The sequence below is a fragment of the Oreochromis niloticus genome, linkage group LG23, assembly GCF_001858045.2.
Source record: "Oreochromis niloticus isolate F11D_XX linkage group LG23, O_niloticus_UMD_NMBU, whole genome shotgun sequence".
In the NCBI taxonomy this organism is placed as follows: domain Eukaryota; kingdom Metazoa; phylum Chordata; class Actinopteri; order Cichliformes; family Cichlidae; genus Oreochromis; species Oreochromis niloticus.
In genome coordinates this window covers 22,228,374-22,252,006 of record NC_031986.2, presented here as the reverse complement: position 1 = coordinate 22,252,006, position 23,633 = coordinate 22,228,374, and the positions used below count along the sequence as shown (strand labels likewise).

General features: G+C 41.1%; 1 protein-coding gene across 5 annotated transcripts in view; it reads left to right on the top strand.

The window, feature by feature from the left end:
• The window catches only part of si:ch73-383l1.1 (receptor tyrosine-protein kinase erbB-4), a 354,983-nt gene extending 332,666 nt beyond the window's left edge, over nucleotides 1-22,317 (top strand). For 4 of the 5 annotated variants that reach the window (XM_019351949.2, XM_013276352.3, XM_019351947.2 and 1 more), the window contains exons 24-27: nucleotides 3,947-4,044; nucleotides 4,209-4,379; nucleotides 7,179-7,464; nucleotides 8,505-15,546. In XM_019351949.2, the coding sequence (XP_019207494.1) occupies nucleotides 3,947-4,044; nucleotides 4,209-4,379; nucleotides 7,179-7,464; nucleotides 8,505-9,343 (1,394 nt within the window). In that variant the 3' untranslated portion in view covers nucleotides 9,344-15,546. Of the gene's footprint in view, nucleotides 1-3,946; nucleotides 4,045-4,208; nucleotides 4,380-7,178; nucleotides 7,465-8,504; nucleotides 15,547-21,706 lie in introns of those variants that run through there. The other variant, XM_019351950.2, reaches the window with a different exon arrangement.
• Nucleotides 22,318-23,633: the final 1,316 nt, after the last annotated feature.

Genomic DNA, 23,633 nt, shown 5'->3' with positions numbered 1-23,633 from the left:
ACTTCAAAGAAAGTTTGACAAACACCAGCTAACAGAGGCTAACTCCTGCTAACAGCGGCAAAAACAGCAGCACTTAGTGATGGAAAAGTTTAGGATATCCTCAACAACTCACCTCAGTATCACTGTCAAAGTAAGCTTCGCTGACTTTTTCAAAGTTTTACAGCCTCCTCCAGAGTAAATAGATGTGGACACTTCTCACTTGGCATATTGACAGCTGAGGTAAACAATAGTTTCTCAAGGCAAAGAAATGGGATATTCCACAATGGCCAAGTCAGTGACCTGATCATAACCCAAAAGAGCATACTTCTCAGTTATTAAATGCAAACCTGAAGGCAGAGAGACCCACAAACAAGCAGCAGCTGAAGGCTGCAGTAAAGGCCTGGCAGAGCATCTCAAGGGAGGAAACAGGATTTGCTGATATCCATGGAATCTAGACTTCATGCAGCCACTGACTGCAACAGATTTTCATTCACATATTAAAAACAGTCCCTATATTTAAGATTGCATGTCTGATTACTTTTGAACCTCAGAAAATGATGAACTATGTATAAAAAGAGCTGTGATTCCTGAACAGTTAAAGCAATACTGTCATATTTCACCAATGTAGTGACCAGATGCTGTAGAACTATCTTTTAAATTCAGTGATTTGTAGTAACAACAAGCACTTTTTTATTCCCCATATTCACTGGTTGTGCATGGTGTGTTTGTCACCTGTAGTCATTGTGCAGCTGACACAATTCTCTTTCCACTTATCCCACTCACCATATTTCACCCTTGTTCTCTTAGTTTACATTAGTGAGTGGCTGTTTTAACACCATAGAGGAAAAATCATAGAATAAGTGATTCTGACTTTATGTGATCCCACACTTAATCAGGGCAGGTCTCCTTGTCTTCTTGTTTTTTGGCATTACCTTTTTATGACTCACTGTTATATTACTGCTTTTCATCCCAGCAGGTTTAAAATCTTCAGAAACTGACTATTTTTTACCCACCAATTACATTAGCAAAAACAGCACAGCTACTAATGAGATGGGTGACGTCCGGTGAGCATCATGATCAAAAATAACCCAAACAGGTCAGGCACAGAGTCCAAGTAGCAAGAGAGTCACGCTGCCCAGTCAGAAGCCGGAAGCAAGCTCAGCAATCGGCCGCATTAATTCTAATTGCATGTTGACTGCGAGCCGTTTGTTTGTGATCTCATGGGCCGTCACACTGCGTGCCCCGCCGCTTCTGCGCCACCCCAATAAAAATGAAATAGAGTTTGATTGCTGGAGTAATTGCACCTCATTTAGGTAATGTGCCTGCGTGGGGTGTTACAAGTGGAAATTTGAACAAAGTCAAACAGGCGAAGTGACAGCAGAAAGGGTCAGGCTTTATTTAAGAGGAGCTAGATTAAAAGTGGTGCCCAGAATGCAAGAAATGCACATAAGACTGCAGATTTTTAATTTGATAAATGCTGTTAGAGTATAGCAAGGTATATGCAAGTTTTTGTAATGCAAATACATCAAAAAAGAAATAATAACATACAATAAACCCCCTATTGGACTGCTGGAGACAACCCACTTTAGCCGTCGGTGCTGCAGAGTGTGTAATGGAGATGTCGACAATGAAATCAGCAGCTCTCTTTGCTTACGATCTAATCCGAGCTAAGACACCACCTGGCATTTTACCTTCAGGGGTTTGCTGTGTTTACTGCAGCAGTAGCCTAAAGGAGAGAAATGTGGTTTACAAAGTAAAATAAAAAAAAGTTTTTTTTATTACAACCTCTGAGTTGCCCTTGAGCAAAGCAGTTGGCACTGAAAATGTATAGAATTTAGTCAAAATGAACGGCACTGTTGCTCATTCAGCATTCCTGAAATAAATGAAGGTTGAAGGTACACAGTGACACAGCTTTCATTGAGTGCTTTCTCTTAGATAAACTGCGCACAGATAAAAGTTTTATACATTATCCAGTATAAAGTGATAGCTGGAAATGTCCCTTTTTACCATTTCTTACTGAAGGGTATTCATGGAGCTGTTGGATTGCACCAAAATGACACTTTTTTGTTTTTATCCAACTGAAGAAACAGAATATTCACATTTAGTGCGATCTAGCTGAAATTCAATTATTATTATTAAATGGTATTTCATGCAAGAGAGCTAATAAAGACAAATTAAATACTCACAGCTCTCATATTGATGTTTAAAGCGTTTTTGATTGATTCACAATATCAAGTCGTGCACTGAATAACATGGAAGGAAACATTCCACCCTAATCGCTGTCGGTAGATGCCGGTTGCATTCAAACAACACAATGAAAGACACTCATACCCTGACAGTTGGTTATTAATATTATTGCATGGATGTCAGTATAATTTTATTCTACCAAATTAAAAAGAATAACTGGGGAGAGAGAGGGCAACCATCCTGTAGGAAAGTAATGGAACAGAGGGAAGAGGACACGTCTAGGGAGAGCAGCAGCTGATGAAGATGGTCAGGCAGGCTGAGATGGAGATTTATGATCTATTCATAAAGTCTGTCTAGCATTTGATCATGTGTTCAGGCTAATGTATGAAAACCACCGTGGTTACCTTAGAAACCAGTCGCAACCCTGCCATGCTCATGCATCATCAGTGTCCTCTGGTATTTAGAGACACATCACTGCACCCCTGGGTGTATTCTGTGATATGCCAGCTGTTTGTCAAATATTATTTTTGTTTGAGTAACACTTTGCAATAAGAGATTCAAAAGTGGGAAACAGGAACTACTGAGTAAATATGCTTTTACACTGGGGGTAAAGAAGTTATCCCGAAGCATTGAGAAAGTATTGAGGACCTCTAATGATAAATCATACAGGAGAGGGTAGCACTAACAAAAAGACAGGAGTCAGAGCGGTGGAAGAGTGGAAAATGCTAAGATTTTTACTGGGAGTGACCAGAATGGTTGCGATTATAAATGAGTACAACAGAAGGACAGCTCAGGGTTCAGAGATAACGTTAGAGAGGCGAGACTGACATAGTTTTTATTGGACAAAGGGTGTAGAATATGTATGTAGCAAAGGCGGATGTAGCGAAGGAGGTCATGCAGAGGGTTGGTGTTTCAGAAGAGGCTGATAAAGGTAGGGTAAGATGGGGGCAGATTATCTGCTGTTGCTACCCATAAATGGACCAGCCAAAAGAAGAAGAAGGGCAATGTAATAGCGACGTAGTCCTAAAGTCATGATGAACGGCTACATAACTACTGATTAATTACTGAGTAACTACTGAGCAAGTATGTGTTTACAATGGAGTGTACAGGAATGACTGGTAAGGATGACAAAGCAAAGAGAAACTGCTGAGGAACTATAATGATACATCAACTGACAGATAAAGAAACGGCAGGTAAAGTAGTTCTGAAGTTATGAGCAACTACTTTGTAACTACTGAGTAACTGCTGAGTAATATACTTAATTACTTGAGGTAATAAAAAAGGATGACTAAGCAGCAATAAAGAAGCAATTAGTGTTTTGTTCTGCTGTGTTTGATGTAGAGTTTATCGAGAATGAACTCTACATATGAAAAAAAATGGACCTTTCCGGATTTACGGATGATTATGAGCTAATCATTACATAATGATTCACTAATAGTGTGTTTAGCAGCTGGATCTTAAGTATTTAATAGCCCTGGGTCAAGAGTTATTAGGGAAGTACTAAAGAACAACTCATTAACTCTCAGACTGTTCCTGATTTGTTGTTCCTATTTCTTTAGTAACTATCCCCCTCTTAGAGTAATACACAGGGCTGACAGGAAGCTGCAAATGCAGTAAGAGGCTCGAGAGTAGTCCTTCTGAGAAATGAGCAAAGAAAAAGGAGACAGCTGGGATAAAGGTTAAGGAATTGTAGGCAATTAATAAACTTCCCTCTGTATATTTCTCTGCTTCTTTTTCTAACTCCATGGTATTCTTCCTTTGCCCTCTTTCTCTTCCCCAGGCTGGATGATTGATGCAGACAGCAGGCCAAAGTTCAAGGAGCTGGCCGCCGAGTTCTGCAGAATGGCCCGTGACCCACAGCGATATCTGGTGATTCAGGTGTGTCCTTTGATAATAACTTTCCTTTGTTTCTTTTCTCTGCAAACATTTCCATATCGTGCAGACACAAAAGTATTATCTGATGCATCTCTCGCTGCAATCTGTATGCTGCTGGAATTAATTTGGTGCTCGGCAACTAAATCTGTTACACGTGTATAACTCAGGGAGACGACCGCATGAAGCTTCCCAGTCCCAGTGACAGCAAGTTCTTCCAGAGCCTGCTGGACGAAGAGGACCTTGATGACTTGATGGATGCCGAGGAGTATCTGGTGCCTCGAGGTTTCAACATGGCCACTCAGTCGTGCACGACCAGGCCTCGTGTTGACCCCAACAGGGTAAGACCACTAACGAACACTGTGTTATACTGCATTTTGGAAGCATTTGTGTGCCAAACGCTCCAAAGTTGTTAAGCGTCATAGATGATCTCCAGCAAAAAACATCTTTAATTTTGTGTACGTGCCTCTTCTCTTTTACTGTCCTATATAAATGCTCAAGGTGGTTAAGAACCTGCAATACACTGATGATTTCCCTCTACTAATAACCTACCTCCATCATTTCCATCACAGTGTGTGTGGCTTAAACCTGGACTCTTTATGCAGTAGCTCCCCAGGCCCCAGGTTTCATTACTCAGAGCGCCATAGGCAAATAACAAGCCGCTATCTTAAAATGCTGGAGTCGTTTACAAATAGACAATGAGCGCAGGCTGGGCTGCTTGCTTTGCAGCATGCACCATGTGCTGCTGGACAGCCCATGGCTCCGCATCTTTTACAACTTTAGCCCCACGACCTATCCATTTGCCAGTGGCTCTTTGTTCCCTGACAGCCGCGCACATACGCCAAAAAAAACACACATGATAATCGAGTCAGAGTCCTGCTTGTTTAAGGTCAACAACCAGATCGCCAATTGAAGATCTTTTAATTTTACAATCAGAAGCTGCCGCGTGCCCAAGCAGGGAAGGGTGTATAAATCCATCAGTGAGCTGACTTTGCCGAAGGAAGTTAGTTATTCAGGTTGTGCCGCCTCAGACGCAGTCCGATACAGACGGTTATCTTATCTGTGCTGATTTGCTCTCACTCGCTCGCACTTGAAAAGACGAGCCGATAATGACTTGCTTTGAAGAAGGGATGAACAGAGAAGTTTGGAGGAGGAGGATGTTGATTGCAGTGGAGGGAAGACCGTAGGAGTAGGTGGACGAATATAACCCCGGGACATTTCCTTCTTTTCTGTTGTGTTTTGTAGATCTGCTTCCCGTAATTGCTGCTGTAGCGCTAGCAGCTGGCAAGAGTGCAGAGGAGTTGGCCTGGATTAAATAGCCCGCGGCAAGCCAACACAGCACCGCAAGAAGCCCTTTGCTTCATTTGTCATGTTTTGTATATTCTGGTGGGCCTTTTTTTTTTTTAAGGTTCAGGTGTTTGTATCATAGCTTTGCCTGGCTGCCCCTCACAGTCCCTGGTGGCTGATGACTACACCAGCAGAACTTTGTCTGAGAATTTTACTTCAAAAGGCAGCAGCATGGGTTAAAGCCTCACTGCTTTGCCGCAGGTGGAACAAAAGTTGTGTACGCTGGCTTAAACTTTGTTGTTATTAGCTTATTTGCCATAGATATTATATCATCAAAGAGTTAGACAGTACCCAGAGTACCGCAGACCAAAGATATTTACAGCTAAGTTATATCAGAAAGTATCTTAATCAGAATTTCTGGCAGAGAGCAGAATTCATGGTTCCATCAATTACAGCAAGTAATTGAACTGAAGCAGCAAACTGCCACTAACGTTGTATGGTATGATGTTCTTTTTATGAAGTGCTGTGTTAGTTTTATGCAGATGTAGTGGAACTCAAACCTTCCACAAAGTTCAGCGTTTGTTTCATCAGTCCAAAGAATATTTTCCAAAATGTTTGGGCATCATCAAGATGTTTTCTGGTAAATGTGAGATTTTGGGTTGTTTTGGTTAGCAGTGGTTTTCTCCTTGAACTCTCCCATAGATGCCATTTTCTCCCAGTCTCTGTCTTATTGTTGAATCATGAAATTTGACTTTAACTGATGCAAGTGAGGCCTGCAGTTCTTTCGATCTTGTTCAGTCCACTTTTGGTAGGCCATTCACTCCTGGGAAGGTTCTATAACCGATTCAATTCCGATTCACAAGGTCCTGATTCGATTCGATTCAATTTTGACTCAGACAGTAAGAAATATTTTAATTCTGATCATTTATCAGTACACATCCATATTTTTTATGTCTATGTATAAAAACAAAGCTGAAACTTGAGACTTCATCAGAGGTGTAAGCACCACAGCAGATGCCTTTGTGTCAAAGTAACTGAGGGTGAAACGCAGAAAAACATGAAGGAGATTTTCCTGCCCTGGCTTTTTATAGCAGATTAAAAATATTCTGCAGTAGAACAAAAACTGAAGCAAGCCATGAATCAACGTATGAACGTATTACCTGATGCTGCTGAAGTGAAGCAGAGCAAAGTTACAGAGGTGTTAACGTCTTTCTGTGGAATCCGTTCACCTGCTTTTTAATTGTTTAGTGTTTTAACTCATTGGCGTTTTTTGAAATAGTTCCGTGAGCCTGAGCTGAGATTCTGGCATTTCTGGCAAAATACATTCACATTTAAAAATTGATTCAGAATTTAATGAATCGATATCACATTATTCAAACTAAAATCAATTTGAAACAGAAAATTGATTTTTTTTTATACCCACCCCTAATAATGGCTCTCACCATGGTTCACCAAAGCCTGAGAAATGGTTTGTATAACAATTTCAAGACAGATAGATGTCAGTTTGTTAAATCTTAGCATGATGAGTTGATATTTGAGATACTTAGGCCTACTTCACTTTGGTGAAGGTTCTTTTTAAGTGATTTTTTTGATTCAACAGGTCTGGTAGTAATCAGGCTTGGGTGTGGCTTTTGAAATTGAATGTAACTTTACAAAAACATGTGGTTAATCACTGATAATTCATGATTTAACAATCAAGCAGAGCAAAATGGCCTTACTTGCACTTCTTTAGCAGAGAATCAGCTGTGTCATGAGCTTATTTGTTCCGACTTGAACTTCACGGCCCCTCCTGAACTCATGCTATGCTCAGTTTTTCTTATCTTAACCCCGATCCCTGCCTCTCTTTACCGCAGAATCAGTTTGGCTATCGAGATGGTGGTCTAAATCCTGCAGAAGGACCCTTGGCAGGCGCACAAGCTTGTGTGAACCAGGATGCCACAGGTGGCCCGAGCCCAGTCCTGGAGGAGCAGCGTTGTAATGGAAGCCTCCATAAGAAGAGCCTGAGCCAGGCTGGAGGGGAAGACAGTGGGGGTCAGAGGTACAGTGCTGACCCAACCATCTTTCTGGGGGAGAGAGCACTGAGAGGGGACACTGATGAGGACGGATACATGACGCCAATGAAGGACAAGAGCTCCTCAGGTACTCATAGTAAAGCCTTATGAGACTGTTGTGGCCACTTGAATCATTAAGAAGATAATTAATCCAGTTTAATTTTCCAGAGTACACATTAGAAGCAGAATTGCTCTAAAGAAGCTAAAAATAAGTTCAGGTAGGAATTCTGCAGTCCTGCAGGGCATTTAGTAGTAATGATGCATAAATGCATTTTAGGAGCTGTATTTAATCCACAGCACAGAGTAGATAATATTAAACTTTAAAATAACCTTACCTAATTAAAATCCTTTCTTACTAATCTACAAAGCAAAACAGTGCAGTGGAAGTTAAAGATTGATTATGCTACAATCATCTGTGCAGCTCCACAAACAGAAACATAATTAAAATTATAAACAAGTACATAATATATGTGCACCTTTCTCTCTGTCCTGTCATCTCTTTGCTCATTCACAGAGTAAATACGATCTTTTGTACGATAGTCGGCCTGTCATTTTTCCTGTTCATTTCATCTCATTCCATTGATTAAAATTCCTACTGAGTTTCCTTCGACGGCGGTGTATGTCAGCTACTACTACAGAGTCATGTTTTGCCTTTGATCATAATTCAGTCCATCAGCCCTGCTCTTGCACTGCCGTCTTTGATTTTTTTTTTTTTTGAGCAGCTCAAAATATAACAAAGCCTGCAGCAAAATGCATCTGATGCAATGTCAAGGAGCGGAAAAGTGGGCAAAATCAATAGGTTTCTCACCCCACTATTATAGCGCTTGGAAGCAGTGAAGAGGGGTCATTTGTTGGCATTTTCAACCCCAGCAGATGGAGTTTCCAGTGCCAAAGAACTGCTGGCAAGATGCCCATCTTGTCCTGAGTGCCTGCCATTATCGCCATTATCATCTCCATCTTCTCTCCTCATTAGCGAGTGATCTCTTTCTTTTACTCTATTTCATTCTCTATTTCCTTTGTTTTCTCACCTCTTGATTTAATTTCTCCAAATTTTTTGTTATTGCTGTCTGAACTGTTTTCCCTCTTCTTCGAATTCACTCTCCTTCTCATTCATTTTCTGTGGTACAGAATATCTGAATCCCATCGAAGAGAACCCGTTTGTCACACGACGTAAAAACGGCGAGATCCACGCCCTGGATAACCCAGGCTACCACAGCACACCCAACAGTCAGCCCAAAGGAGAGGACGAGTACATCAATGAGCCCCTCTACCTCAACACCTTCCATACCCCCGCTGAGTTGGGCCTGGAAGCCCTGAGGAGAAATGGTCTGCCCCTACCCACTCAGCCTCCTTCTTCTATCTCAGCCACAACCTCAGGCTCCCATCTTCCGCTTACCATCCAGACTAGCCTGCCCCACTACCCTCTCCCCACAGCCCAACCATCTCCATCTGGCATTCCTTGCCACCATGGTCCACCGACTCACATCCTCCATGCCCACCACACCGTCAAACCTGCAGGGCAACCTGGCAATCCAGGTGGCGGCTCTGTTGCTCAGAGCCAAATAGGAACTACTGCTCAAGCTCAGGTGAGCCAGTCGGGTGCCCTGTCCACTTCAGCCACCATCGGGCATGGCAGCCTGCCAGCCTACCAGAGCTACGCCACCACACACCCTGCCAGTTTGCTGAAGCATGGAGGGCAGACATCAGGTAAAGCCAGCGGGAAGAAGCTAAAGGTGACCTTTGACAATCCAGAATACTGGCAGCACAGCTTGCCTCCCAAATCATCTAACCAGGCAGCCTCAGATGGTGCCCAGGGAGGTTCCACCAACGCCAAGCTCTTCTATAAGCAGAATGGACACATACGGCCGGCAGTAGCTGAAAACCCTGAATACATGTCTGAGTTTTCCCTGAAATCTGGAACCATCTTGCCACCTCCACCTTACCGGCAACGAAACACTGTGGTCTAGATTATTCCATTTAACAAACGTTCCCCAATCTTCCTCTAGCCTCCAACCAGCCCAACATCCTCTCCAGTTCCACGGTCCTACACAAAGAGAGAGTAGCCCCAACCAAAGCTGCTCTCAGCCCTGCCCAGATAACGGGCCATCTGCTGTAGATTGTAGCAACATCTGGAGGAGGTGGACCGAACCAAGCAGAAGCAACTCAGACCCCTGAACTGTCACTATAGACAATCTCGTCCATCTCTGTTCTGTAGATAGAGACTGTGCTCCATGTCATTCAGAATGTCAAGGTTATGGTAGTTTTCAGTAAAGAACAGATGCTTAATTATCACACATCAGTGGACGGACTCTATCTGGGGGTACCTGAACTCACTGCCAGCCACTTGGGTTTCAGATTTGTGAGAGGAACAAGAAGTTTTACTGGTCTTTTTGCTTTCTATTATAAAGTTCTGAGGAGGAACAGTATTCTGCAAAGGGTTTCTGAAACAAGCAATCACATAGAACAAATACAGTCTGTTAGATGTCAAGATGTCTGGCTTTCTGAATGACCTTAGAGTGAGGTAGCCAGGCAACAAAAGCAAAATATGGAGGAAGAAAAGACAATATAGAGTGGGCAGCAAAAGACGGAGCACTCATCAATCATATTCAGTGTTTTTGCCTATAGGATTATACCCACCGTGTGTTCTTTTATATGAAATATGTGAATCTCATCTCATCCTTCTACTGTAACTGTGATACTGTGATGGACAAAACTACAGTGATCTTTTCTTTCACATTTGTAGTTCAACCATGGACTTTTTAAATTGCCCGAGAATCTGCAGGGCAACTGCTGTTCTGTTGGTTTTGCTTGGCTGCTGTCTGTTTGGAGAAGCTGACTAAAACAGCTTTCCCAGGGCAAATGGTAAAAGGGAAACCACACTGTAAACACTTTTATAATCACCGGTTTCAGTGCTGAAAAGATTTTTATACACTGGTTTTCCCATTCAGATCGTGAAGCTAACTCGGATGAGAAAACCTGCTATGAGCTGTAGAGTACTCAACTGTAAAGCAGCTGAACTCAAAATGGTGAAATGGTGAGAAAAAAAACTACAGAAAGGGGAGGAAAAGTTCATGAAAGTTTATACAAACTGACTAATGAAGACCTCAAGGAAGGAACAAGACAGCACCAGCAGAGCACAGTTAAACAGACTACTTTATATGTGTCTATCTGTCTTTGTGTCAGTGTGATTGGGATTAGTGTGTGCGTGTATGTTCATATTTTAGCAAGCTAGAGATGACCCCACTGGGGGTGGGGGGGGGGGGGGGGAATGTGGTAAAAGTCAGTGTTAATGGAGTCGAAAGCTAAAGATCTTCAGTACTAACCAACGATTGACTCTATCAAGGCTTTTTTTCCTATGTCAAGTATAAACAAACCAAGCTCAAATCAAAAGCTCATTAAAAGGCCCTAACTGCACCAAATGGCACCAAATCTCTGGAAGGGTTTTATATATTTATGGTGTCCTTAGCTAACGCTACTTTCTTTGAGTTGATCAAAATTAAGAATGTGAGGATTTATCATTTTATTAACTGGAAATGGTGCTTGTCTCGGTCATGGTGTTTGTTATATTCTCGATTGCTTGGACCGAGAAAAAGTACAACTCTAGACTACTTGTGACCACATCTGATCTAGATGTTTTTCCCTTTTTTTTCAGAATCATGTTTTTCCAGACCCCACCCATATTCTCATTAGACTGTTAATTGGTAGCTAATTTCATTTTGGCTACTACAGGTGTCAGTGGTTACTACCCAAATTGTTCACAAGGCAGAAGTCGATAAGCTAACCTTGTCTACTAGAAAATATATTTTAAAGAGCAAGAAAAAATGATGCTTTCAAACAAGTCAGATGTTTTAAAGCTAAATTTATTCTTTAGCATTAAAGCTAGCTTAAGCCTGACATGCACCTCCATAGAATTGTAACTACACCTTGTGGCAACATGGATCTCTGATCTTGCCAACCAATATGTGGCCATAGATTGTGGCTAAATACAGAAAACTTGACAGTAGCTTGAAGTGTATATTTTATTTATATTTCAACCAGGACAACTATAGTCATAAGACTGTTGTTTTAGTAATTTTTGTTTGGAGGTATGGTTCTATTCTGCGCTAATGTAGAAAGCACAAAGCAGGGAGACTCTTTTCATGTAAACTATACTTCTGCATCAGCTCTACGTCGTAACTTATACCATAACCAGACCCCATTTTAACCCTATGCCGCAACCTTCTAAGTAACCTGTCGTGTGCTTCCCTAGAAATCTACCTACATGTCGGGCCAATGCATACCACAACGACTTGATGGTGGGGAAGACCTCAGTGTAAGGATACAAGGATTTTCCAATGACATAGTTAGTTGGGATGTAGATTTCCCACAGAAGTCTAAATGAAGTTTAAGATTTCACAGAGCAGAAATAACAACAAATGTGAAAAGGAAGCGTTAGCTGGATGTGGGGTTGGCAAGCTGCTTCCAAAAAACTGTCATAAGGATGTGTAGAAGGGTACAAGCTGAGACATTAGCTTATCCGCTGGGACTGTGGTGGAGCTTGACTTTGTCGCCTGGCTGAACTTGGCCTTTGCTCCATGTATGCAGTTGTGGTCAGAAGTTTATATCCACTCATCACAAATATCATGGTCATTTTGGGCTTCTAATGAATTCTTTGAAACTCTCTTTTTTCCACGGTGAAATGATTGTATAGTATACACACATGATGAGTGTATTTAACATACACTCATCATGCCCATGATGAGTGTATGTTAACCTATGACCACAACTGGCCAAACCAAGTTCATAAAGCAAGCTCTGTTTTGAATACATGTATTTTCTTTAATGCAGCACAGGGTAACTGGTAAAAGAAATGAGTACTATACCCCAGTGACATTTTTTCAGTTAAAACTATAATGTTATGTTTTCCAATATTAAGTTAGTTTAGTTTTCATTAGTTTCTTGGTGAATCGCCAGAAAGTCAACTACTGTTACCAGTATTAATAACTGTGCCAATTTTTAACATACCTAAGAAAGTCATTTCTTGTTTTGTTTGATGTAATTTGCACTTTCAGCACCACTGAGTTTTAAATTAATTAGTCTTGCCACTGTTTAATGGAGCCTCTAATCTATAAAGGCTTCACATCTGTTCTTAGCCCAGAGTGATATCATCACTCTCAAGAAATCTCAAGAAAATAGTTCTAACCCTGACTACTGATGCCTGTGTAGGCAACCTGCCAGTCAATGCTGCTGAAAGCACTGTATTACAGCCATTATTTCTTCCACCAAGCCATACACAACACCTGTGGGTAGGGGAAAACACTGCAACGCTTGCCAAACTTAGAAGTTCAAGATAAAACTTGTGTAATGTTGGTTTCTCTCAGAGGTCCTTTTGCAATATCTCCTTTATTTAGTTCAATGAATATGAAGAAAAACTTGTAGTTCTTGAACCTTTAACAACAATGGTATTTTTCATTATTTGTGGAGCATAAATATTGCTTTGTCATAGTTTCAACAACCTTTCATCATTCTACTCTGCCAGAGCCCAGCCCTGCCTAAGCTGTGTTCTTGCGTAGGTTATTTATTTTGTGTATTTAAAAGTGTGTGAAAGTGTGCTTGTCTCAGTCTATGCACATGTAACGCTGTATGTGTTTATCCTCCCCATGGAGCACTTTGATCAAAGTCGCGGGTATAAAGAAAGGATTTCCACTCTTCGTTACTGAAATATTCAACTTGTTTATCCAGCCGTTTACCACTTCAGAAAGCAATAGCTTTAGCAAAAGTACAAGGAAGGAACTGGGGCCAAGAGGTCATAAGGAAAACACATTTTACATGGTACTTGACCAGCTTCAAGAATGTCCTTGTTTCCATGTTTTTTCGTTTCTTCAAACAGTATTTATAGTAGTGCTTTGATGGTGTCATGATTAATTGATGAAGGAGTATTTTGTAGTCCTTTTTCGAGCTCTAATTCAGTGAAATAGAGACAGCATTTAATATCAATGTGAAATATTTATGGCGCGTTTGAGCTTGTTTATACTGAGCGGTGGAAGCGACTGCCAAATCTGGGTTTCAAGAAAAAGGAACAAAAATATGATGGTGGTAGAAAGAAAAACACACGCCTTGGTTTATGCCTGTTTTGCCCTAAATTACACTGCAGACCCAGGCAAAATGTGTGTTTGAATCAAGAACAGATTGAAGGACTGATGATACGAATGGTTTCAAATGTTCTCAAGAGCACTTAAGAGAATCTGAGGCATCCCCACTCTCCCATTTTTGATCTGAGTCATTGACTTGTTTGTTGACAGAAAGGTAGGAAAAAGCACCTGAAGTTCCCCTTTTGTCAAGTCGTGTTTTTTCCCATCCTAAGGCCTTGGTTATCCTTTTAGAGTACCAAAATGTGTCACGTCCATTTGGAAGCATTTTTTTTCCTCTCTGAAGACTAATATCTTGTGTCTTGTTTCAAACTAATTTTGCCTTGGTGTTACCTGCTGCTATTTGTCTCAGTCCTTAACAGGCTTGTGTTTGTGGCAGTTCAAAAGCATGCCAGGAGGAAACACTGCTGGTTAGGCTGATCCTTTTTATATAATTTTTGGGGTTTAGTTCTTCTTTTTTTTTTACTGCCTCCTCAAAGCCAAGGTGCAAAGGCATGTAGCCATGTCCTGAACCTAATCCTTCAATATTTTATCCTCAAACACCATACAGGCTTCAACAAAGTCTATTGTATAGTAAATATTTCATTGCATGGTTCCCAAAGTGAGTGTTTTACTGCCCTCCACCTTTGTATCTCATTTATGACAACATTATATTCAAATTTCTGTCCAGTGTGGAAAAAATTAACCAGATATTTTTTATCGAGTTTAGTAGCACAAACTGGGAATCCTTATTTCTGGGATGTTTCATGGGAATTTTTGTGTGTGAGTGTAGTATACCCCCACCCCCTCCCTACAGTGTCTCTTTAATATTTAGTTTTATCCTTAGTATCAAAGATGTAACTTTTTTTTCCCACTATGGTGTTGGCTACTGTACATTGTTCGACATGTTTGTTATAGCTACATTTTTTGGTTTCTTGACATTTTAATTGCACAAAAGAAGAAAAAGCTACTCTTAGCTACTCCCTTATTCACAAGGGGTTGCCACAGTGGGTAGCTCCACATATTCGGTTTGGTAGATTTTTACGCCGGATGCCCTTCCTAATACAGCCCTGAAGGGATTTGTGTCTCCTACCCGAAATCAAACCAGGAATCTTTCGCTTGTTAGGCGAATGTATAAACCACTATACCATTGTCCCTCATAAAAGAAAGTCATTCATTTTCTGTATTCAAATCATTGTATCAGTATAACTGTACAGAATCTTTGGGATTTCCTCCCAGATTTATCTAACACACTTCAACAACAAATGTGAATAATATTTTTATAAAGCACTGAAATGGCCGACTTGGTGAATTTGTAAATAAGGAGGCGATGCTTTGAATTTATATTGGTCTTCTCTCCTACTGCTTTTTTCTCCTGCTTATATCGACTTGTACAAAAAAAGCCGTACATATTTGCTTTATGTAAGTGTACCCTTTTGACTAATGGGGATTTCATTTTAAAAGTGCTTGTTGTTCCCTTCTCATGTGAAAATCTGTTCAGTGGCCCTGCTTCAGACCTTTGTGGCTGTTCACATGTAACGTTTCAGTTTAAGTGAACACTGTTAAACACTACACAAATAACAATGGGTGGTGTCTCACTTTGAATACTTCCATAATAGTAGCATATTAGCTTGATAGTGTAGTGTTGTCTGAAATCAGGCACGACAAGAGGCTGGACTATTGGAGCATTTGACCATGGCTGTCATGCTAGCTGGACCCTGATGAAGGCCACAAGCCGAAATGGGTTGGTCAATTATTAAAGTTATTCATCTTCCCTCAAGTGTTGCTGGAGTTCCTGCATTGTAAATTCTTTCGTCCTCTCCATGCACCTTGGAAGTAGGTGAAGTTGTGCCAGAAATTTTTCCTGTCATGCTAGCTGGCACATTTTGTTCATGTTTACATTTGTCAAGTTACTTACTAAATGTAATACTAAATTCTTCTGAAGTAATGGTCAAACTTTTACACATGTAAACACAGTAACATCAGTCCCAGATTGAAATATCTCTTGCTTTTAGCTTTCCAGATAGCTAGCATTAACAAGGATTGTTGTGCTAGCTGCAGCATTTTATAAACATATGACAAAATTAGCTTCTTACCATGTATAACACTTCTCTGTCATTACAGATGTAAGTTTAACATGCATAAATATCAGTCGGTGCCATAATCCGTGAAATAGCAATCCCAGGTCGCTAAACATCTGCTGGCGTTAGCTAGCTAGATAGCGCAGACTGCAACAGTGTTGCCAACTTAGCGACTTTGTCGCTATATTTAGCGAGTTTTCAGACCCCCTAGCGACTTTTTTTCTTAAAAAAGTCGCTAAAAAAAGATGTGAAAGCGCGTATCGCTTTTACTCTCAACAAGCAGCGGGTGCTGTAACACAGTCAGTTCTTCTTTTACTCTTTTACTCTTATGCTGTTTTGTGGATCACAAGGTTTAAAACTACTTATAAACACACACACACACACACACAAAGTAACTCCACCAGAGTGCCTATTTCGGATCACTTTTACCAGTCCAAGCCCGGGTAAAGGAGCAGGGTTGGAATTGTGACATTAAAAAAAAACAATAATTGCTAAAAGAAATTTAATTTGTAGCTCTAAATAAACTCTAAATGCATTTAGGACGTTCTTTACTCACTTTATGTCTCTTCCACGATGTTATTTCTCTCTCCAACAACATAGGTTACAATTACATTAGCGTGACCAATTATGCAAATTAGGTGATGACGTCATTTAGCGACTTCTAGCGACTTTTAGGACAGCCAATAGCGATTTTCCTTACTCAGGAGTTGGCAACACTGGACTGCAAGTGTCACACTAGATGGCGCATTTAGTGAATTTATCAAGTTGTTGAGCCTCTGGTCAGATATCTTACACTAAAATCTCTATAAAGTCACAGAAAACTACCAGACAATATCACAGTCCAGACAACATGCCAACAACACAAAAACAACTAGCTAGCTAGTATTAGCTCAATATCTGACTCTAATTTGAAAATAAGCTGTTAATGCCTTAGTTTCCGCTACTTAAGGCCTAAGTCAGACAGGCTGTGCGACGGGTCCACCATTCTCCTTGCAATAGCTGATCACTAAGGAAAGATAAGTGGTGGGGGAGATTGCTGTCTGTCACAAATGGGGTGCTGCATCAAACAGCCTCCTTGTGATTGTTTTGTTTGCTTGCATATTGTTGCTTTTGTCTGTAGTTTGCATGAAAGCAGCCACTTTTCAGCTATGCTCTCCGTAACTGGAAACGGAGAACATTCACCTTCAAAATAAAAGCAGTGCCTTATCATTGGAACTAAGACATTTCAAAAGGTGCAACTTTTACAATAAAGGTGAATATTTGCCAATTGTGCCACACTTTCACTACAGCTTAACAAGTAGTTTGCAAGCATTTTCAGACAAGTTGGGCGCTTCCATGCAAACTGGAAACTGTGGCAGTCTAACAGTGGCTAAAACAATCATAAGTAGATTTTTGGTTACAACTCTGTATACCTGTTGGCAACCAATGTCATACTAGCAACCGCCAGCAACCTCCAGCAGCCATTTGGATACTGTTTGTGGAATATACACTCTTTTGCCATGGTGTTCACTTGCTGTTAGGGTAACCCCACTCTAAGTAAGTGGAGGTTTTAGCAATCAATTTCACAGTCACTGCTCGCAACATCCAGCAACCACTCATCAACCAGTTGGGCGATGAACATTTTTCCCTAGCAACCGGTCATTATCAGATTATTGCCAGCTGGTCTCTAAGCCTGTGTGAATAGGTCCTGAGCAAGATTGGGAATAGTGCGGTGCATGTCATTCACAAAATAACGATAGGCATGGGAGTACGCAAACTGAGACACATCTGATTTACTTTTCCAATGCCTACCATGTCAGTCAACCAAGAGAACTCAATGCCATCTTTCTAAATGTCATAAAACTGAAACTTGTGGTCCCAATTAACCTATATAAACTGTGTTTGAGAGTCAGTGTTACCTTCTCTGCTTACTTTCAACTCGAAATATTACTGAGCCAAGTCCAACCTCTTACTCCTCTTTTCTGCACAGCCTTCACAATAGGCCCTGATTTCATTTAATTTGTTTTGCATGCTTTCAAAAGAAGACATAGTGGAGAGAAGGCGTCATCGCTTGCTCCTCTTTGCGTACTGTTGGCTTTCAATACTTTCCCCTTGTCCCTTTACCCAACACAGTCATTGCTGACTTTCTCTTTCAGTACTTTGAAACCATACCCAAAGCTTTATATCATAGAAATACCGTTCCTCATGTTTGTTACATGAATCTGTCAAAAGTATATTTTTAATTTAATATAAATAAAGATTGATTCAATATATGGTGTGGTCGTTTGTGCACGTGTTTAGCAAGTGTTGTGGGGGCTTTTTTTACTTGATATTTACTTGGGAAAGCGCCACTGTAAAGTTTTTATCCTTGTCGTGAGTTGTGTATCTTTAAAATCAGCCAAATCAGGGATTGCTAACCCTATTAGGCATTCTGTATCTTTTTCAAATACCCCTCAGTGGGGAAGCTCAAGTCCTCAGCCCAGATCATAGGTTTCCTTGCTCGACACGCCACCCTGCTGCCTATAAATAGAGCGGAAAACGAAAGCTGCTTTCAGATGCTCTAATCCACATGCTAACAGCTTCAATAATAAAATTTAGCAGATGGTGTCTTTAATTAAGGCAAGGAAGCTCTCAAGTTACATTGCGCTTATTTTGACCCGACTTCTTGAGATGAACATTACAGAAACTTGCACTGGAGACGAGATGCTGCACCGCTCCACGCTTTCATGCTCAAAAGGACTTGCAGATGAAGACCAGCTGCATCAAAAGGTCCGCAGTGTGCTCGCCTTGCTTCCTCCAAAAACTCGCCTCAAATCGGATAATGTGTGGATACAACATTTTGCTCTCGTTTTACTCTTGCCCCGTGCTGCGCTTAATACACTGTTTACCCAAGTGTTGGTTATGTAAACTGGCATAGGCAACATCGTTTGCTATGCAAGCGCTCCTTCATTCCACTCCCAGGCTTTCATTTCAATCATAAATAATACAAAACTGTCCAATGGCAGAATATGAGCTTTCTGAAGTCACTGCTATTAATACTAATAAGGCAATGGGGTGCTTTAAGTAAACAGTGTTTATGAACTAAAATCCTCCCCCTCCTTTCTCATCCTCCTTCTACCCCTCTCCCCTCTCTCTCTGTTAGTTTCCTCAGAGCACTGAGACTCGATTAGTAAGCACATCGAGTTCCACCACAGTAATTTAGAGAGGTGGGCTTCTGCTGCGGATGAACAGTATTTGAACTATCTCCTGTTATATATTCTTATAAAGCTACTTATTTTAAATCTATATTAGGTCTGGCTTCTTGAATGACTGTCCGAAAAAATTACGTTTCCCATTCGCTGCATAAAAAGGAAATTTAATTGATACTCATTCCCTTCCTAACACCGAACTCACATAATAGACAGATTATCTTGAACATTAAACACACTTCCCGACAAGACTTTGCACATTATCACCCACACCAGACAGCAAAGGGGGGAGAGGTCACTGTTAATTTGGCAACTGCTGTATAACCATTTGTCAGTGTATTACAAGTCTCCTTTAAAGCCATTCTTCCATTGAAGCCCGCTATCGCCGCCAGGAGACGAGGGTTCAGCTCCATCCCGGAGGCCTGTAGCAATTATACTTACAGCTGCCCTGTACACCTGTGACATAGCTCGACGATGACAGCTCATCGCCAACAGACTGCCGCTGTTTAATTGCAGCGTGTCACCTTGACGGGGTGTTTTGCCCACATCTCCTCGCACCAGGGAGAGGCAGCTTTTTGAAATGGAGCCACAAGATTGATGACCATTTAATATAACAGCCTGGGGTTTGACTAGTGCTTGGTTTTTTGTTTGTTTTCCACCAGAGTTTCATATATTTTGGTCAGAAGTACTCTCAGCAGGATCTGGACCCCAAGTGTAAAATGGTATAATGTAGAATTATTCCATGAATTAAGAAGGCTCTCTTGAAATAAAGAACAATTGCTCTACTTATACAGATTCATTGCTGTACTTATATGCACTTACTGCCCATATAAATTCAGGAAGACAGCTTTATGTCAATGAGCTACTTTCTCTAAAGATTAAAATGGCTGTTTTTCCATTTTAGTGTACTTATTAGGATGCAGATAGAGCTTTTTGATTTAATGCTGACACGCTACCAAGACCTTATTTACTCTATGTGCTGCTGGTGTGCTGGAAAAGTGGATATATGTCAATACTGTTTAAAGTGTACCATAGAGCATGTCTTTTTTGCATCAGCCAAAAGGCATACTGAAGTGGAATTGTGTTTAAAAAAAGAAACGAATAGAGAAACATACTCACACGCCACTTTATTGGGTACATTTTGCTAGTACCGGGCTGAACTTTTCAGAGATGCATACATTCAACAAGGCGATAGCAGTACACTGTTGCTGCAGATTTGTCATGTTCAAGAACCAGTTTCAGATGATCTACACTTTGTAACATGGGATGGGCATGTTCAACAACAATACAAGAAAATATCCCCCAAACCATTAACACCACAACCAGGCAGGATGGAGCCATGCTTTCATGTTGTTTACACCCAATTCTGAACCTACCATTTGAATGTTGCAGCAGAAATTGAGATTTATCAGACCTGGCAACGTTTTTCCAATTTTGCCGTTTTCCCATCGCCTCTGTTTCCTGTTCTTAGCTGACAGGAATGACACCCAATGTGGTCTTCTGCTGCTTTAGTCCATCGAGGTTCAATGTCTTGCTCATTTAGAGATGCTCTTCTGCATACCTTGGTTACACTCTTACCTTCCTGTCAGCTCAGAGCCATCTGACTATTCACCTCTGACCTCTGACATCAACAAGACATTTTCACCCAGATGGATGGTTTCTCTTTAGAGTTACTGCTATTAGTTGTCCAGACATGTTCACAGATAAACACAGTGTTTAATTCATTTCTCACACTTGTGCTTATGAGTTCGATTTTGGAGAAGGAAAGAAAAGGGACATCCACACAGACACCACCATCCAAACTCTTTATTTACACAGCCTTGTGCACATCACTTCAACACGTGGAGACGTTCAAAGCTTGCCATACCAGCTGTTGCTTGGTTACAGTTGTGAAGCTACATGGGAGTATGAGACGGTTAGGTATTATTTACTCTGCTGATGTTAGGATATTATCCTCTCTCCGAAACATCTGGATTCCGTAGGATTCAAACTGCCACCGAAAAGCTGCTAGAATTGAATCATAAATCTGTTTCTCTGTTAATCTGTGTCGTTACAGCGCTCCTCTTCGTCATGTTAGTGCTAATCTGACATCATTACTCTAACATATTGCACCTTTTTAACTTCAGATGGCATATTTACATTGTAATAACACAGGGAAAACTGCTCATGGTGTTGTGCAATTAATGTAATGTGCAATTAAATTCAGAACGTGTGGGTTACGCGGTTAAAGATATGAAGCATAAATCACAGTTATCTCCCATCATGGGGCCATATCTCTCCTGCCGTGCCACGGCTGCACATGGTTAATGTTAGCTGGCAATTTTCATGAGTTATATCCAGCGCGATCCAGGGCTGAAGCAAGCACAGAATCAGGGGCAAAGTCACGAGTTTTGCCAGCATAATTAACCTACGTGATCGTTAAGTCTTCACCAAGCTGTAAAATATTGACTCTTTCCCCTCCGTTTAACCTCAGGCCGGCCAAACCAATCGTGACGGCATCAAATATATAGACTGTGTATGATTTCAGCGAATGAAGGATAAATGTGAGCGCGATCCTGCAGTTAATCTTTCAAATGCATGCATGTCGTTTCATAGCTATCAGAGATTTCAAAGGACGTTTTGCAGCTTTAGATATGAAGCTATGGTAAGCTCCTGCATCATTAGTATTCCTCGGCAATCCCTCCAAAGCCACGCAGATCCAGTAAGTGGTTATTTAGTCTAATCGTTTAGAAAATAGCTTTCTTATTACACCTATTTTGCTAATTTGAGGAAAAGTTATCTACCCTTCAACCCCCCCCCGTCTAATGCTAGGTGAAATGCTTATTATTGACTCAGCTGAGGTTTTAAATCCTGGGATCTGTCATTTTCAAACTCAAATAAAAGTTTCCTGTTTATAATTGAATATTTCTTTAAAACTCCAGGCTGCTGTTGTTGTTGTTAGATCAGCGCTTTTTTTTCTTTCTTTCACCAACCAGATTGGAAACTAGTGGGACATGCTAGCTCCATGCCTGAGGCTTATGCAAAAGTCTGGGGGAAAGACAGACCCAAAGAGACCTATCTGCTGCCTCCCACTGAAGACGCTCAGTCCAGTCTGCAGCTGAGGATTACCGTGTGGAAGGCAGGAGGAGGAACGTGAGACAGCAACTTCCCGTGAGGCAACTTTTCCAAACAACATAGTAATCAGAGCAGAGACGGCAGCCGAGGAGAGAGCAGAAAACAAGAGAGGGAGAGTTAGAGAGGAGAGGCCAAATGGAGGTAAAGGTTGGGCACAACAGCCTGAGGCACACTGTCGGGGGCAGAGAGCTGCACAAAATCACCTCTGAAAGGGTAGCTGGAGCTGCTGTTGACTGAAATCATAACAATACTGTGAGAACTTGATTTTATAAAATATTTTCGGCAAAAAAACTTGTGAGGAAAACTAAAAGTGCAGTAAACAGAATGTGTCTTGCTATTCCTTCTACACAGAGTTATACATGCTGATCAGTGCGAAGAACTGTTTTACGATGAAAACTACGGCTCAAGCAGCTAGAGTCATCACTTCAGGTTATGAGGCACCTTTCAGTCGATGTTGTGTGTATGTGTGGTGGTGGTGGGGGGGGGGGCTGCCATGTTTGTGTTTTCTACAGTTGTGGTGAGAAGTTTCCATCCATTAACGACTGAATGTCGTGGTAATTTGGGGCTTTTAATGGTTTCTTTGAACTGTTCTTTTATCCCGGGTTGAATGATTGTACAGCAAACATCTTTGATGACTATAAATATAAAAACTGAGTGCACCAGCTTAAATTCATTTTGGTTTTTCTCTAATCCACACATGCTCAGATGTCTACACAGAAGCTCAAATATATACATACACTGACATAAATCTTTTAGTAAGTGGTGCTCGAGGTTCTATGAGGCCTGTCGGCAGCCCTCTGTATAATCTGACAGACTCGGATCTTTGGTACTGATATATCATTAAAAATCGACACAATTGTACATCTGAACAGCGAGCATAAATGCGCCCTTATGGACGGACCTCAGGGATCCATGTCCTCTCCATGAAGGCACTATCCCCACTCAGCCCAATTCTATCAATATACTTTGACTAGAAGTTACAAACAAATTCATGCAAGTTGGTAGTGAAAAACTTAAACACATATATCACTGATAATTTATAGCAGTGCAAGTTCAGTTTAACTACTCGGGTCACACAGTAGTGCTTCTGGAGAACTGGTGGTAACCACTGGGTGGATGAGCCCATGCAGGTCAGATTTTGGGAAGTATCCCTCATGTCTCTGTAAACTAAAAAGAGGTCATTCATCAGCTGTTCGAAAATTGCAAAACAAATGGAAATGCATTAAGGATATTGTGCACTCAGTCAGCTGTTGATCTACTGTTGATAAGTTGGGAGTTCTTATGGAGCTACTTCTAAACAACTGCAGATTGCAAGATCAAACAGTTTAAAGAACTGTATGTAAGTACAAGTTATTCCAATGCGTGAACACTTTGCAGAAGTCTTGAAGAAGACCTAAACTGTCACCCTTAGATTAGAGGAAAGGGGTTTGGATATTCAGGAACAACTCAGGACCTGCTGAGGCGCAAAACCTGAGGCTCAGAGTTTTACATCATCATGGACTGAGAGGGTGGTGACCAAGAAAGGATGCCTTCATCCAAAATCGATGACTTCAAGCTCGACTGAAATTTGCAGCTGCTCACACAGACATGAACTGGAGAAAGGTTTTATGGTCAGATGAGACAAAGATTGAGCTGTTTGGCCACAAGGACAAGAGGTATGTTTGGAGGAGTAAAGGTGAGGCTTTCAAACCCAAGAACACTGTAGCAGCTGTTAAGCATGGTGGTGGTAACATCATGCTCTGGGGCTTTTCTGCTGCCAGTGGTAGTGGTACACAAAGCGAATGGAAT